At 38.3% G+C, this 16,262-nt stretch overlaps 1 protein-coding gene across 1 annotated transcript in view; it reads left to right on the top strand.

Moving 5' to 3' along the window:
- The window catches only part of LOC100376798 (zinc finger homeobox protein 3-like), a 31,135-nt gene extending 16,048 nt beyond the window's left edge, over positions 1-15,087 (top strand). Inside the window, exon 2 of the mRNA XM_085500356.1 lies at positions 2,264-15,087. Coding sequence (XP_085356482.1) covers positions 2,334-11,675 — 9,342 coding nt within the window. The 5' untranslated portion in view covers positions 2,264-2,333 and the 3' untranslated portion in view covers positions 11,676-15,087. The remainder of the gene's footprint in view (positions 1-2,263) is intronic.
- The last annotated feature ends 1,175 nt before the right edge of the window (positions 15,088-16,262 follow it).

Raw genomic sequence — 16,262 nt, 5'->3', positions numbered from 1 at the left:
AGAATTAATTTAAGTACGCTTTTCAGTCTCTAACAGAACTGCAGACTGGTCAGATAGAAAAAATGTTGAATAATTTGGATATGGTGAAGTAGATTTTTATTTTATGGAAATATTACACAAGTGCCCTTATACTCAAACACGAATTCAAATTGAATGTTCAATTGGGAAATTTGTTTTTACTCGCTAATCCCTCAAATATGGAAAGTGGGTTCCATATTTGATTTTTTTTTTCTCTGTTGAAATAATAGCCCTACCATCAAAACAATGTGAACAACTGACACCAACATTCATATTCAAATGATCCAGGGAGAATGACTGTGCTCTCAAGGAGGCTTTTAACCACACACAATATTGAACAATGCCATTTTCAAAAAGTAGTGTAGGTAATCAGAAACAAAATTGTGAAAATCAGTCAATGGTAATAACTTGATGAAAAATAGCTTGTTTTTCTGCCCATTTTATTTAGGACTTATTATATTCTTGCGAAATAAGACTGATATCTGCATATTGTTACGCATCTTGTCTTAAACAACTCGTTCTTTGTTCTTGATCGATTCCATCTCAGAGTGTTTCTGCTGAAATCAACATTATTTTAATTCAAAAACTAGTCCCAAATTTGTATTGTTATCAATAGCAAGCTTTAGACACAAAGTTAATATAACCATTGCGTCTAGGTCAAACTGAGTATAGATGATTATTATTTTACCATATTAGACAGCAAAGGCTGTTTTTTGCATTGTTTTCACAGTTGCTGATGTTGTATGGTATTTAGAAGGGATTACGGAGCTTTTGTTCTCGTTTGCATGTTTTCTGGAGTAACAAAGATGAACAAAGGAATCGAAGTGGTGCTTTCGTGGTGTCATCTGTGACTCGTAATTAGAATGGCTTTTAGTCAATAGTAAATTTGACTCGGAGTTTCAATATTTGTGGTGTCCGGCATTGTGTTCACTCTCCGTCAAGGAAGACAGTTACCACCACAACTGCTGCTGTCATCGCCACCTACCAACTCCATGTGATGTTTCACATCATTTATTTACCTAAAAATAAAAATGAAGTCCCACTTCATAGAAATTTTCCATCAGTAATTAAGTTGATTTTTTTGCTTTAACATGTATTTTTTGATAAAGTTATTTTTGGAGGTTGGATGGTCTTTCACAGTTGACACGCACTGATGTTTTGTCAATTTCTAGTAATCTGATGTTTATCATATCTGCATCTGTTTTCATAGTATTGAACCGTGTCTTTTAAAATCAATAACTTTTTTGTTATTTTGTGCCTTATTCCTGCAAAATCTCTTCATACGATAGGGGTGGAGCAGTTTACAAATTATGGGTTTAGCCTGTGCACACCTGTTTTTCAGCCATGCCTTTGAATAATATAATTTGAACTTACCGTAGGTAACTCAAGTTGATAGTTATATAGAACTTTGAGATACTTGTCATTTTGTGTGGAGATCTGATCCAATGGCCATCTTAAAAATTCTATATTTGTATGTATTGATTGTAAGCTATGCTTTTACACCATGTAGATCAATTTCTTTGTAAATTCATTATATGTTGTGCCAGTAAGTTTGGTGATATCTACTATGGTCATGTGGTTGCTGTATTTCTTGTAAAAATATTTTAAATATATAAAAAAAAACCTTGGTTTATTTATTTCACATATACCATATTTGCTCTATTGAAAATGCATCTCTAACAGAATGTTAAAACCAAAAATTAAAATACAACTTATTTTGATTGTAGATATATCATCTATACAAGTGTGTGCAACACTATTGAAAAAGTACATTATCTATGTACCCTACTATCTTTTTATTTTCAACAGATTTTTATTTAGTTTGTGTCTAGTTTGATAAGATGGTTCCGCTTGAGCTTCTAATCTACATAATTTGTAATTTGTTTTTTTAAGCAGTGGTGTATGTACTGTATGCGAACATCTTGTTATCTTATCATAGCACATTATAGTTCCTTTTGTCGTCTTTAAACTCTCCAATCTGAAGTTTATATAGCTTAAGTGAATATATTGCTGACTGGTTGAGAAACAATATTCATATGGCATTGCAGAAATAAATTTATTAGTCTGCCATAGTATACTCTGTAGCATAATTCTTGATATATGTCTGGGTCAACATTTTCAAAGTTTAAAAAAAAAAAATGTGCTATCAATAGTTAGAAATCAGTGACCAATGAGTACTTCTGGTCTTTATAACATGTTGTGATGAATGTATTACTTACTTGGTCTTTCTTTTGTTTTTTTCTAGATTGGATATTGTATACCAAAACAAATGAAATGACTAGGTGTTTGATTGGTTAATTTCACTTGATGTTACCATGGAAACTGCCTCCAAGGTATTGAGCCTAGAAATTGATTCCCTCGCTCTGGATGGAGTACCACATACTCCCAACTTGTCCGGGGAATTCAGCGATGGCGAACAACTAGGAAGCGAAACACGAATTTCAACCCCAAAATCTAAGTCTCCAGCCAGAGTGCCACCAACCAGTGAAAGTTTAACGGAGAAGCGACAATCATTAACCACTTGCAATGGAAATCCTTCTGTGCCATCTAACCCTCTGCTGGATACCAATGGAGTAACTTGCGGCGAGTGCATGGAACGATTCAACAATTTACAAAAATATATGGAGCATAGTTGTTCTGGATCATTGAACAACACAGTGAAACCAGAAGAAGATTACCTCTACGATAACAGTGATGAAAATGAACTCAGTGACATTGAGAACTTTGAGGGTAAAATAGTGTATCAACCTGATGGCTCGGCATATCTTATAGACCAAGTTGGTGAGTCTGATGATGAGATTGCACCAAGTATACCAAAGTCTCTTGAAGGGCTTGGTCTGCGCTATAACTCACACACCAATCAGTTGACAGTCCAACCACCGATTGTAAATGCTCTTCATATTCCATGCACTCCAACATTCATGAACATGTCAAATATGTCGCAATTTGGAATGAATATTTCTGAAAATAACACAACTCCAATCATGCAGAGTTATCGTGTTTATGATGTACGCACAGGAAACAAGAAAAAGGAAGGCGATAGTAAAGAGAACGAATTGGAAAAACCGGCAGAGAAAAGCCTCATCTTCGATAGCTCTAAACCAATACTTATGTGTTTTCTCTGTAAACTGTCATTTGGCTTTGCCAAATCTTTTGTTGGGCATGCTGCCAATGAACACAAGCTGAGCCTGAATGAGAAAGAGAAAAACATTATGGCGCGAAAAAATCAGTCTGCGATCATTCAAGGACTAGGAAAGGAGAAAGAACCATTACTGTCATTCCTGGAGCCTCAGCCAGTGAAGACACAAGCTACGAGTTCAAGTAGTTACACCACCAATGGGCAAAGTTATTACCAGCAGCTGTTGAGTAGTTCTCAACCAAATGTTAGCTATATCTATCCAGTTTCTGTCCCAGCCAGTACTAACACTTCACTTGTTACAACAAGTACCGCTCACATTGAGGGCAACAGTCTGTCAGTCGAGATTTCTCCAAAGCAACATGGTCACAACTCTTCTTCCTGTCAAAATGAGGACTCTCGAGACTCCGTCGCTCCTAAGGAGCAAAATCTCCCCAAAAACATATCACAAAAGGAGAGGAATGTAAACCACCTGTCTGCAGATTATGAAGATGATGAAATGAGCCCAAGTAGTGGTGTCATGGAAAACAATGAAGGAACATTAAGTTCAAAAGCTGAAAGTCTAATTGATTTTAAGAACCTGTCAGTGTCAAACACTAAGGAAACACCAGAAGATACATCTGCTGCAAAAGAGGCACCTGAGGTGTCAAAAACAAAATCACCCACCTTAGAGGAGAAGCTTTCGTCTTCTAGTAGATCATCCAGCAACAAGGATCTAGCCAGTGAACACAGTACTTCTACTTGTATTGATTATAAACGCAGTACTGCCAAAGACACTGAGGACTCACCAAAATGCAATGCAGGTGAAGTTGAGGAAGATGACCAACTCAACACAGACAAACACCATTCACTGCGGCATTCTCTATCCAAAGAGTTAGCTGTTTATAACACTTCTGATCATACCCACCACCATCATCATCATCATGACCATTCAAACAGAGTTTCCAGTAGCGTGGAGTGTCCTAAATGTGACATGGTTCTTGGTTCATCTCGGTCACTTGGTGGACATATGACAATGATGCACTCGCGCAACTCTTGTAAGACTTTGAAATGTCCAAAATGTAATTGGCATTACAAGTACCAGCAGACACTAGAAGCCCACATGAAAGAGAAACATCCAGAGGCAGAAACAAAATGTGTTTATTGTCATAGTAACCAATCACACCCCCGCCTAGCAAGAGGTGAAACGTACACCTGTGGTTACAAGCCTTTCCGGTGTGAAATCTGCAACTATTCAACTACCACAAAAGGCAACTTGAGTATTCACATGCAGTCTGACAAGCATCTTAACAACTTGCAAGAACTTCAGTCTGGGAGTGCAGTATCTGCTGCTACTGCGTCTGTTGTATCTACTGGAAGCACTGAACATCTATTTTCCCAGTCTAAAGCTGGTGAATCCACTGCATCAAAGCCAAAACCTAAGCCAACCTGGAGATGTGAGGTGTGTGAGTATGAAACCAATGTTGCCAGAAATCTGCGTATCCACATGACCAGCGAGAAACACATGCACAACATGCTTGCAGTTCAGCACAATGTCACTCAGATGCAACATGACCTGCAAATGAATCTTGGTAACTTTCAGGCAGATGAGGGAATGTATCGACTTATGGCACAAAACATGGTCCCAATTTCAATTGCTACAGATGCTCACATAGACCCACATGCAGTGATGGGGGAATATCCATACGATCAAGCCATGTACGCTGCAGCTATGGCTGGACAGATCACACCTGAGATGATGGAAGTTGAAGCTACAATGGGAGATGATCAACCACCAGTTGACGAAGATCCTTCCAAAAATGAACCATTGAAAATGTTTCAGTGTTCTGTATGTAACAAATTCTGTAATGATGATTTAGATGTTCTCTACGATCACATTCATCAAGACAGGAGTGTTCCCACTGATAGCTCCTGGAAGATTCATATTGGTGATGTCATTCGCTGCAACCTCTGCAACTACAGCACCCAGCTGAAAGCCAACTTTCAACTTCATTGCAAAACTGACAAACACATCCAGAAACTGCAGTTAGTAAACCACATCAAAGAAGGTGGTTCACAGAATGAATGGCGACTAAAATATATGAATGTCAGCAATCCCACTCAAGTGAAGTGCAATGCCTGTGACTACTACACCTACAGTGTTGAGAAGCTACGTGCTCATGTGGCAAACTACCGCCATGAGACAAGCCTGAAGTTATTCAGACATCTTCAACAAATCAATATTACTATCAACTCAGAATCTAAATACTATCACTGCAATATTTGCAATTACTCCACCAAGGCCAAACTCAGTCTGATTCAGCATGTACGTTCAATGAAACATCTGAAGACAGAAGAAGGTTTTGAGAGACAGAAAACAGAAAAAACAGAGGACAGCACTGCAGCCAGTCACAGTGGTGTAAATGAAGGTGTCCTTGATCTGTCGAAGAAGGACAAATCCAGTGAAGGGAGCAACGAAGAAAAGAAAAGTCCATCTAGTAGCCAAAGTCATTCATCTCCTAAAAAGCCAAGCTCAGATTCCGCTGGTACTGATGGATCACATATGCGTACAACTACAACGCAAATCTACACATGTCCATACTGCAAGTACAGTAGCATTGATCAAGATCGCATCAGAGCTCATGTACTGTCACAACACAGTGTGAAGCCACAAGCTGTACTGAGATGTCCTCTCTGTCAAGATATGTGTACAAATAAGATTAACTTAGAAATCCATCTGGTACAGGTCCATAGTGTATCACGCGAATGCTTACAAAGATTAATGGTTGGCGTGGAGCAGAGTGAATGGCTGGTATCTACCGGCAACCCACCGAGTGCGTCTCCTACCAGTCTTCTTTCACCAGGAGCATCCCAGTCGCAAGGCCTTGATAGTCCCACCTGTCAGAGTCCTGGTTCAAGTATGTTTGCTAGTAAAATTGAAGAGTCTAGTGATGCTAATCAGGGAAGTGATGTTGAGTCTGGAGACCAGTATCGATGTCAGAAGTGTCATCAGGTGTTTCAGCAACTTGATGGTCTTTACAAACACCAGAATGAAGTCTGCCCGTTAAAGGAGCAAGAAACTCCTGGAGGTCCTGGTTTCCTATGCTGGAAGAAAGGCTGCAATCAATACTTCAAGACATCAGCAGCTCTACAAATGCATTTCAAAGAAATTCATGCGAAGCGACCCCAGCTGCCAGTTTCCGAGAGACATGTCTACAAGTATAGATGCAATCAGTGCAGCTTGGCTTTTAAAACATTGGAGAAATTGCAGGTTCACTCTCAATATCACATGATCCGTGCAGCTACTAAATGTACAATCTGTGATAGAAGTTTCCGCTCACTATCAGCCCTTCGAAAGCACATGGAGACGAATCACTTGGAATTACCAGCCTCTGATGTTGCTCAGTATTTCAGCTTGGCAAACAATGCAAGTGGGTATATGAATTTACCATCATCCACATCTCAGGAAGCAGCTGTAATGATTGCCAATAGTATGGGTATTCCTGTGTCTTTAGCTAGTGGTTCTGTGTTTGCTCAGCAAACTGCGAGTGAAATGTCCATGCAAGCCCTGACACCTGATGCCCTTGACGAAAAATCTCAAGATAGTCTGTCCTCTGACACTATGTTGGAGGATGAAGGCAGCCAGGCAATGGATTTGTCAAGTGAACAAGACTGTGATGCAGAGAATGGTCCAGATGATGATGCACTCCAAGATGGGCCTCAGCCTTCTGAAGAAACTTACCATGATCCCACACGTAAATACAAGTGCCACCGTTGTAAAGTTGGGTTTACCAAACAGAGTGAGCTCAGTAATCATCACAAAACATTGCAACATCGTAGAGGATGCAAGGCAGCCTATACTATGGACAAGTATCTGGATCCAAACCGACCTTATAAATGTGAGACTTGCAAAGAGTCATTCACACAAAAGAATATTCTTCTGGTGCACTACAATTCAGTGTCACATCTTCATAAGTTAAAGCGAAGCTTGAATGTCAATGAAAATTCTTCTTCAGAACCAGCACCAAGCAACGATAAAAAGCCCTACAAGTGTAACATCTGCAAAGTTGCGTACAGTCAAGGATCAACTTTAGACATCCACATGCGGTCAGTATTGCACCAGACAAGAGCAGCTAAGTTAGACTCCATGGGAGCCTTTGGGGGACTTCAGCACATAGGACAAGTCCCTGATATCACCTGCTCAATTGCATCAGCATCTGAGCATCAACAGCAACAGATCACATCTAGTCTCCAGCAGCAATTACTTGCTGCAGCAGCTGCTGATGCTACACAACAACTAGTACAAGCTCAGATTGCACAAAACACTGATGCCGCCAATACTGCTGCAGCAAATGCAGTTGCTGCTGTTGCACTCACACAACAATTGATGGATCCCAATACACTGGCACTCTTCCAGCAGCAAATGTTGTCATCCGGATTTGCCAACGGAATGTACTGCTGTAGCCGTTGCAACTCTATTTTTATGTCACAAGAAACTCTTATTCAACACCAACAGACTCAATGCTACTTAAGTGATACTGCTACAGCTGCTCAGTTTTCCACCCAGCAAAAGACCTACATGACATACACACCACGTCCATCTTATGCCATCATGAAAAGCTACTTGGAAAGCTATGGATTTGATCTGGTCCAGCAGTTTAATGAAAGTGCCCAGGGCTTACCACCGAATGTTGATCCCAAAGACAAATTCAAATGTGATTACTGTGACAAAGAATTCTCAAGTATATGGGTCTTCAAAGCACATGCTGAACAAGTGCACAAATCATTTTTGCCTACTAAAATGATTCATAAGTTTGCCGAATCCTACAGAGATGAATATGATAAACTTCAAGAGGAGAAAAATAATTTGGTCACATCCGTGCTAGAGACAAGTGCTCCTGGCACCCCATCTGACACTGGTGCAGTTTCAGCTCAACAAGTATCAACTTCTCAGGCATCACAGAGCCAACAAGCAGCTACTCCACAAGCTCAAGTTGTTCCAACACAGCTTGATATCATACCATCTGCTGCAACCGCTTCAGCCACAACAAGTGTTATGCCACCACCCGCAGTTCCTTCACCATCAACCCAGATGATGATACAAAATTCTCTTCCCATGCAACTTCAGACGATGCAGAACATATCCTACATCGATCCAACAGCCTACATGCAGAAATCACCAAAGCGTGCAAGAACTCGCATCACAGATGAGCAACTCAAGATTCTACGGGCACACTTTGATATAAATAATTCACCCAGTGAAGACCAAATTTGCGAAATGTCTGAGAAGTCTGGCCTTCCTCACAAGGTCATCAAACATTGGTTCAGAAATACTCTCTTCAAAGAGCGTCAACGCAACAAGGACTCTCCCTACAACTTCAACAACCCACCTTCTACAGCTCTTCCACCTGAGTCACAGACAAATGTAATGACAACATCCACTGAAAAGAAGGGTGACACCGAAACAGTGACTTCAGAAAGCTCTGCATCATCTGTTGGTAGTGAACCTATTGGAACACCACAACCTATCTCTCTAGCTGAACCCCAGATCAGTGCAAAATTAGAACCCAGTGCAATTAACGAATCCACAGTTGAAAGATCTCCTATCAGTCCCACTATTATGACTGATACTACAACAATAGTATCATCTGTTGCAGAAACATCTATTGTACCCAGTCCAACATCATCTATCCCTATCAGTAGTACATCAATGCATATGCCACCAACTTCCGACACTCCACCTCCTCAATCTTCATCATCAATGACCATGACATCTTGCTCCAGTGGTAGTTCAAAGCGAGCAGGGCGTACTCGATTCACTGACTATCAAATCAAGATGCTGCAAGAATTCTTTGAGAACAATGCCTATCCCAAAGATGATGACTTGGAACAGTTATCCAAGATGCTGAACCTTAGTCCAAGAGTAATTGTTGTTTGGTTCCAGAATGCCAGACAGAAAGCAAGGAAGATGTTTGAGAACCAGCCTCAACCTGAAGCTGATACAGATAACAGTGGTACTCGTTACCGTCGCACACCCGGTCTAAATTACCAGTGCAACAAATGTTTGTTGGTATTCCAGAGATTCTTTGAACTCATCAAACATCAAAAACAACACTGTTATAAAGATGATGACAGTTCCAATAACAGTTATGCTGATTCTTCTACTCCAACCTCACCGACCACTCCGACAAGTTCCCATGCTGAAACGCCTATTCCCAGCAAGAGTGAAGAAAAGAAGTCAGACATAAAATCAGAGCCTGGTCAACCACCACAAGTACACTACCAGTGTGACAAATGTGAATTGGTCTTTCCACAGTTTGAGCAGTGGCATGAGCACCAGCAAGTCCATTTCATGCAACCATTTCGATCATATATGCCTCAGCATGCAAGTCCATTCAACATGATGTACATGCCATTTGATGGTAGTAGCATGAACGGGTTGACAGCAGAACAGTATTTTGGGGCTTTCTCCACACCCAAATCGGAGACATCTCCAACTGGCAAGAGGAAACTCTCTGAAACAGATGACGCTTCTAATGCATCAGAAACACAATCAAATGCAGATCAAGATCATCAACATAGGGACAAGCGTTTACGTACTACAATCTCGCCTCAACAACTTGAGATTCTGTACCAGAAATACCAAGAAGACAGCAACCCAACCAGACGCATGTTAGACATGATTGCCAGACAAGTTGGACTGAAGAAACGCGTGGTGCAGGTATGGTTTCAGAATACCAGAGCCCGTGAAAGAAAAGGCCAATTCAGATTATCAGCACCTAATCATTTACACAAGAAATGTCCCTTCTGTCGTGCTATCTTCAAAGCCAAGTCAGCTTTGGAGGCTCATATTAAAGCACGTCACTGGGACCAGTTAGTTAATGGAAAGCCTTTGGAAGCTCTAATGAAGCAAAGTGATGTTATAGATTATGCAGAGCTTGCAGCTGAAGAAAGCTCATCAAAGTTGTATGAAGAATTTATGAAAGCTGAGTCTGTAGATGAAGGTGGTGAAGGTGAAAAAGCTTTAAATCTATCTAGCTCCAGTTCTAAGAGTGATGATAAGTCAGCTAAAATGCGTAGAGCACCAGAAGATTGCATTGTGATTTCAGATTCTCAAGATGATAGCAGTCAAGATGCAGAGGAAGGTAGCAAAGATCTGATCGAGAATAATCCTGAAGATTTTGATTCATCTGCTTGTTCAAGTGTTGGCACCGGCTTCAGCAATGAGGAGAGGCATAGAGATATGGAAGGAGATGATGATGAAGAAGAGTCTGTAAATGATACAGACAGTATCTGTATGTCTGAAACCACCTCCTACACCTACTCCTACAACATTGGTCCTGATGACTCAAATAGTGGAATTACAGATAGTAACTTGACTGATGCTGAACAACGTAAACAAGCGAGAGAATGTGGAAAGAGGTTCCGCACTCAGATGAACCAGTTGCAGCTGAAGGTGCTGAAGTGCTGCTTCACTGACTACCGAACACCGACAATGCACGAATGTGAGCTTCTTGGTAATGACATTGGCTTACCAAAGAGAGTGGTGCAAGTCTGGTTCCAGAATGCACGGGCCAAAGAGAAGAAGTCCAAAATTAGCATAGCAAAACAGTTTGGACTAATAGGGACCAATTTTGATGGACCTCGTGACTCCTGTAAGTTGTGTGGAGTCCAGTACTCTGCAAAACTATCTATCCGAGATCATGTTTTTACAGAGACACACATCCACAATGTGAAGAAGTATGTGAGTGGGCAGATGGAAAAAGACACATCAGATTCATCATCTTCTGTAAGCCAGCTGTTGCAACATTCTGATCCTATCGAAGCACAGAGAGCATTAGCTGCTAGTTACCTTCCCAATCATCAGGCAGCACTGCTCAGCCAGGGTCATATGTCTGGTCTTTCAGCAGCCCAGCTACAGTCAGTACAGGCACAAGCAATGTCTGCATTCCTTGGGCAGACCACAGCAGAAACTAGCACCAGCAGCACTAAGGAAGAAGTTAGTGTTAAAGAAGAGAAGAAAGAGAGTGCCGAAGCCAGTACTAGTAGTAGCAGCACAAGTCAGAATGCTGCAGCCTTGGCCGCAGCATCCCAATCTAATTTTCTCCCATCAATGAATAGTGCTGAAGCTGCCTATATGTCTTACTTTTTTGGAGGAATGGCTCCCTATTACGCCCAAGCTCCATTTGTCTACCCGCTCTACTCACCGAATCAGACTGCGGCTTTTTTCCCGTATGATCCCTCTATGCAGATGGGTTTCCAGTCTCATCTATTTCCATCGCAGCATCAAAGTCCCCACTCTGCCACCACTGCATTTAGCCCAACAATTGGAAAAGCAGAGAAGGGCAGCAGCAGCAGCAAGAAGAAAGATAGAACATCTAAATCTTCAAGTACCTCCACCTCTACTCAGGAATCCAGTACAGACAGTAAAGGAGAAAGCAGCTCCAGTGCAGCAGTTCATTTCAACAAGGCCAGCACTTCAGATCATTCCATTTCTCAATTGAAGAGTAAATCTGAGACAAAGGCTGATAAATTTTCGTGACTCGGGTTCCAACCAACCCCAGCAGTTGGGAAATTTTAAAATGAAAGTTTTTTTCTGAATGACCAGAATCAAGTGCAGTGTATAGGAAAATGGTAATTTGTACCATATCAGATAGTCAGGCATTACTGGCACAATGTTGTCAAGTTTATTTTTATGGAGTGGTTGATTATTAATTGCTCATTTAGCATATTCTGGGAGAGAGAGAAAGGAGAATATTAATTAATTACATAGCCTGTGGTCGTCTAATCGTCGTGTAAAACACTGATCTAATCAAGTGAATGAATGTTTCTAGAATTCGTGAACACAAGTGGTGTTGCCAGTCATTATAGTAGTATTTAGAAGAAATGTGATGTTTACATGTAACTTTTTCTGGTCATTTTTTTTTTTTTTTTGTAAAACTGAACATAAATATGTATCCTATGTTCTATTTGTACTTTCTTAGATAAAAAAAAAATTAATTTTTGTTTTGTTCGTCTTGTAGCCAGCATTGCAGGTTTAGTCTTTTTCCCCCCAGCAGATTTACCCAGTATACGTGGGTAACAACAATAGACTTTCTTTGACCTTACCTACCTACTACCTACCAAGGCTGACTATATATTTTGATCTTAAGCACGAAGCTAACCAAAAAGCTGCTAAATTTTAGTACTTGAAAGACTTAACTTGTGATATATATTGTATTTTTAAAAGAAATGAAACAAAACAAAAAAACTGCATGCATTTCACTTGTAGTGGAAGTGAGTGCGTCTGCTAGTTCAGCATACGTGGGATGTTACCATAGATTTTTCATAGTTGTCCCATTTATGCTGTACTTCTATTAGTTGGTTTAAACATTAAAAAAAAAGCTTGTACTTTTTGTGGTCTGTAGTGTACTGTAATTGAGGCTTTTTAAAATATATATATATATATTATCAAATTTTTTCAACAGAACATCTATATTTTGAATTAGAATTCTGGCATTCTGAATGCCACTAAAAAGTAGAAACAAATAAATTTGTAGGTGTGTGACTGCAACCCAGTGTGTTTGAAGCAATGATTTTCAAACTATTGTACAGGAGAATAGTTACTTCATGTATCGACAAGGAAATTTCACTGAAATATGTATACTATAATTTTTGCACTGGTGTGCAAAGAGATGTGAAAATGTGATTTTCTATGTCACGATTACAGGCGACTTTGTTGCTAAAAATATCTTTCTGAACTTGAACTCTTACATGTTCCTGTCAATGTGCAGTATTTAGCTATCACTTGCTTTGTTACAATGATTTTCCCACGTACTTGAATCATATAGTTCTTATAGAAATGAATGTTTTTTGTTATTCAAAAAAACTGTCCTTTGATGTAGAGAAATTTTGAAATTGCTTAAAGCATTTCTTTTGGAATGTGTCCCACATCTTGTTATTTAGAAGCCTGCCTTTAGTTTATAGTTTTAAAATTTCATTTATTTTTTAAATTGATTAAATTAATAAATTCTGTTGTTTAATTAGTGGGTCGTTGCAATGTACAAGTACAGCAGCGGGTCAATGATGTATATAACCATTACACAACAGAACAATGTTGATGACGGTCGGGTGATCGATTTTAGCTTTTGTGTTTTTTTTTGTTTTTTCTGTAGTGCAACAAACACCTTGTGCATTTGTATCTGTTCTGTGGCAGGCTTTTTTTTTATTTTTAAGGCTCTAAGCAAGATTTCAGAAGGTGATTTTGTACAATACTTTTCTTTATTTTTTATTTTCTCTGATGAATCACATTGTCTATGATATACATACTGAGACATCTTAAAAGATGCGAAAAATTGGAATTGTTGAAATTGTAACATGATAGATAAAAAAAAGAAATGTTAAAAATAAAACAAAAAAAAACCAGCTGAAATTTATTCGTATTTTCATGAATAATGTCGCGTGTAAAAAAAAAAGTGAAAGATAATTTCTCTGTGATGTCTATTGCATATAGTTCCAATTTTTTAGCAGTGTTATATAGAGTTGTATTGATGTTTAGCCATCTCGCCAAATGCTAATGTTTATGTTTTAATATTCCTTTACAATGCAGTAAATACATTATTTCTATGTCGCTGTACGATGTATTTTTAAAATACTTTTTTTTGTCTAAATCTATTGTATTTTTCAGCAACCGAGATTACAAAATGAAATGCTGTGATTTTCATGAGAAAAAAAAAATCATGTATTTTTTAGAAAAACTAAACACAGTGGAAGGATAACAAACCATTTTTTTTTTCTTACCACTGGAATGATCTGTAAAGCGGCGTGTAAATTTCACAAATTCTAGTTTTGACCAATGCATGTTCTCTAGCGAGAATAACTTTTAGTAACAGGAATATTTTTCTACCTCTCTATATGGATGTTATTGCCATGGCAACCAGATGAAGAGAAATATAGAAAATCGCTTTTAAAATATTATATTGATTGAAAAACTGAGTAGAAAGTGCGTGTGGTGGTGAAAAACTAGAATGGGTGAAGCACTAGTGTCTTTAATCCTTGTGCTGCTGAGTAAATCACACAAGCCAGGCTTATCAACTCCTTGTGTTGTTTTCTTGAAAAAAAAATGATACTTGAATTTAAAATATTGATAATAATATTACAGATAATAACCCCTGTATTTTAACACTATTTTTTTTTTAAATATATAGAGATATTTTCCCAAAGTATAACTGATCTATCACGTGCCATATTATCAAATAGAGTTTAGAGTTTATTGTATTTAGGCTCGTTTTTAAAAATTCGTATATTTTAGATGGAAATTTGTAATCTTTTGTGGTACAAATGTGAAAACGTGATATTGATATTACTATTGTGAATAACATTCTTAGGTTTGTTTTATTTGTAAAAAAAAATTTACTCAAATTTCTTTTTTTTTCATAATTCTTCAAGGCATTGTCCTCTTTTAAGGCCAGACTTGTAATTTTATTTCAAACAAAACAACAGTTTGAAAACTTAGAGATCAAAGTTTTAAAATCCTATTTTTAGATTCTACCAAAATCTGATATATTAAATCGAGAGAAAAACAAATACCTTGAATCTGCAGAAGTCTGCATTGTGTGAATGAAATACCAAGTATTTCTGAAAAAAACTATAATTAAATTAGTGCTGCATTTCAGATCATTCCTATAAGAGTATCCTTATGATTAACAAAAACAATGTAGTCTGTGGTCACTTTTGTTTTCGCATTGTTAGAAGAAAAAAAACACACTAATGCTTTTAATAGAACAAAAGTACTGTTTGTTGCTCCAACAATATATATATATATATACATATATATATACACACACACAAAGTAACGTGTTCAGTTTTTTTTTTTTTATTTTAGAAGATCTTGAATGCCTTTCTAGTTTTTATGGCTGATAAGTTTATATTTATGGTATCAATGTAATAAAACAGCAATGATGTGATATGATAAATGTACTTGTTTCTTCTCTTTATTCTTTTAACCCAAATTGATTATCCCTCATCATTTTGTGATCTTTCGCACACCGTATTTGCTCTTCAACAAATGTGCATTTGAGTTAATAAATTTTTATTTTTGGTGAATATTCTTAGTTAATTTCCACCCATAGCCATGCTGTTTCATTCATTTATTTGTAATGCCAACAAATATCAGTTAACATTTTGTAAACCTCTCACAACTTTTGGTGATGTGATGTTCACAAGATGCTGACCCCCCCCCCTCCCCCCAAGTGTAGCGGCTAAAATGAACTGGCATGGCTACAAGTTACAATTAAAGACTTTGGCCACATCAATCCTGCAAAAATAAATAAACAGTCTACTTCATCCCATTGATGTCAATGGAATGGTATTCATTTGCTATAAATGCCAAAAGTGAATGTGTTCTCCAAACATTTATACAGATATCAAACCTTTGTCAAGTGTGGTAGATACTGACTTCCAGTACCAAAGTCATAGTTTGAAACAAGCTTCGCCAACTCATTTTTGTGGTCAATAACTGGAGTCATTACACTACAGTGACCAATCAACTTGGACAATGTAGTATTGTAGTCAATCATTGGTGAATATGATATTGTGGTCAATAACCGGTTTCAATATACTACAGTGACCAATCAACTTGGGCAATACAGTATTGTAGTCAATCACTGCGATTATAATATTGTGGTCAAAAACTGGAGTCATTACGCTATTGTGACCAAACAACTTGGACAATGCAGTATTGTAGTCAATCACTGGTGAGTATAATACTGTGGTCAATAACTGGGGTCATTACACTACAGTGACCAATCAACTTGGACAATGCAGTATTGTGGTCAATCACTGGCGAGTATAATACTGTGGTCAATAACTGGGGTCATTACACTACAGTGACCAATCAACTTGGACAATGCAGTATTGTGGTCAATCACTGGCGAGTATAATACTGTGGTCAATAACTGGGGTCATTACACTACAGTGACCAATCAACTTGGACAATGCAGTATTGTAGCCAATCTCTGGTGAGTATAATATTGTGGTCAATAATTAGGATCAATAGACTACTGTGATCAATCAACTTGGACAATGCAGTATTGTAGCCAATCACTGGTGAATATGATATTGTGGTCAATAAATGGGATCAATACACTAC

The sequence above is a fragment of the Saccoglossus kowalevskii genome, chromosome 6, assembly GCF_978046115.1.
Source record: "Saccoglossus kowalevskii chromosome 6, keSacKowa6.1, whole genome shotgun sequence".
Lineage (NCBI taxonomy): Eukaryota > Metazoa > Hemichordata > Enteropneusta > Harrimaniidae > Saccoglossus > Saccoglossus kowalevskii.
This window is presented reverse-complemented; position numbering and strand designations above follow the sequence as displayed.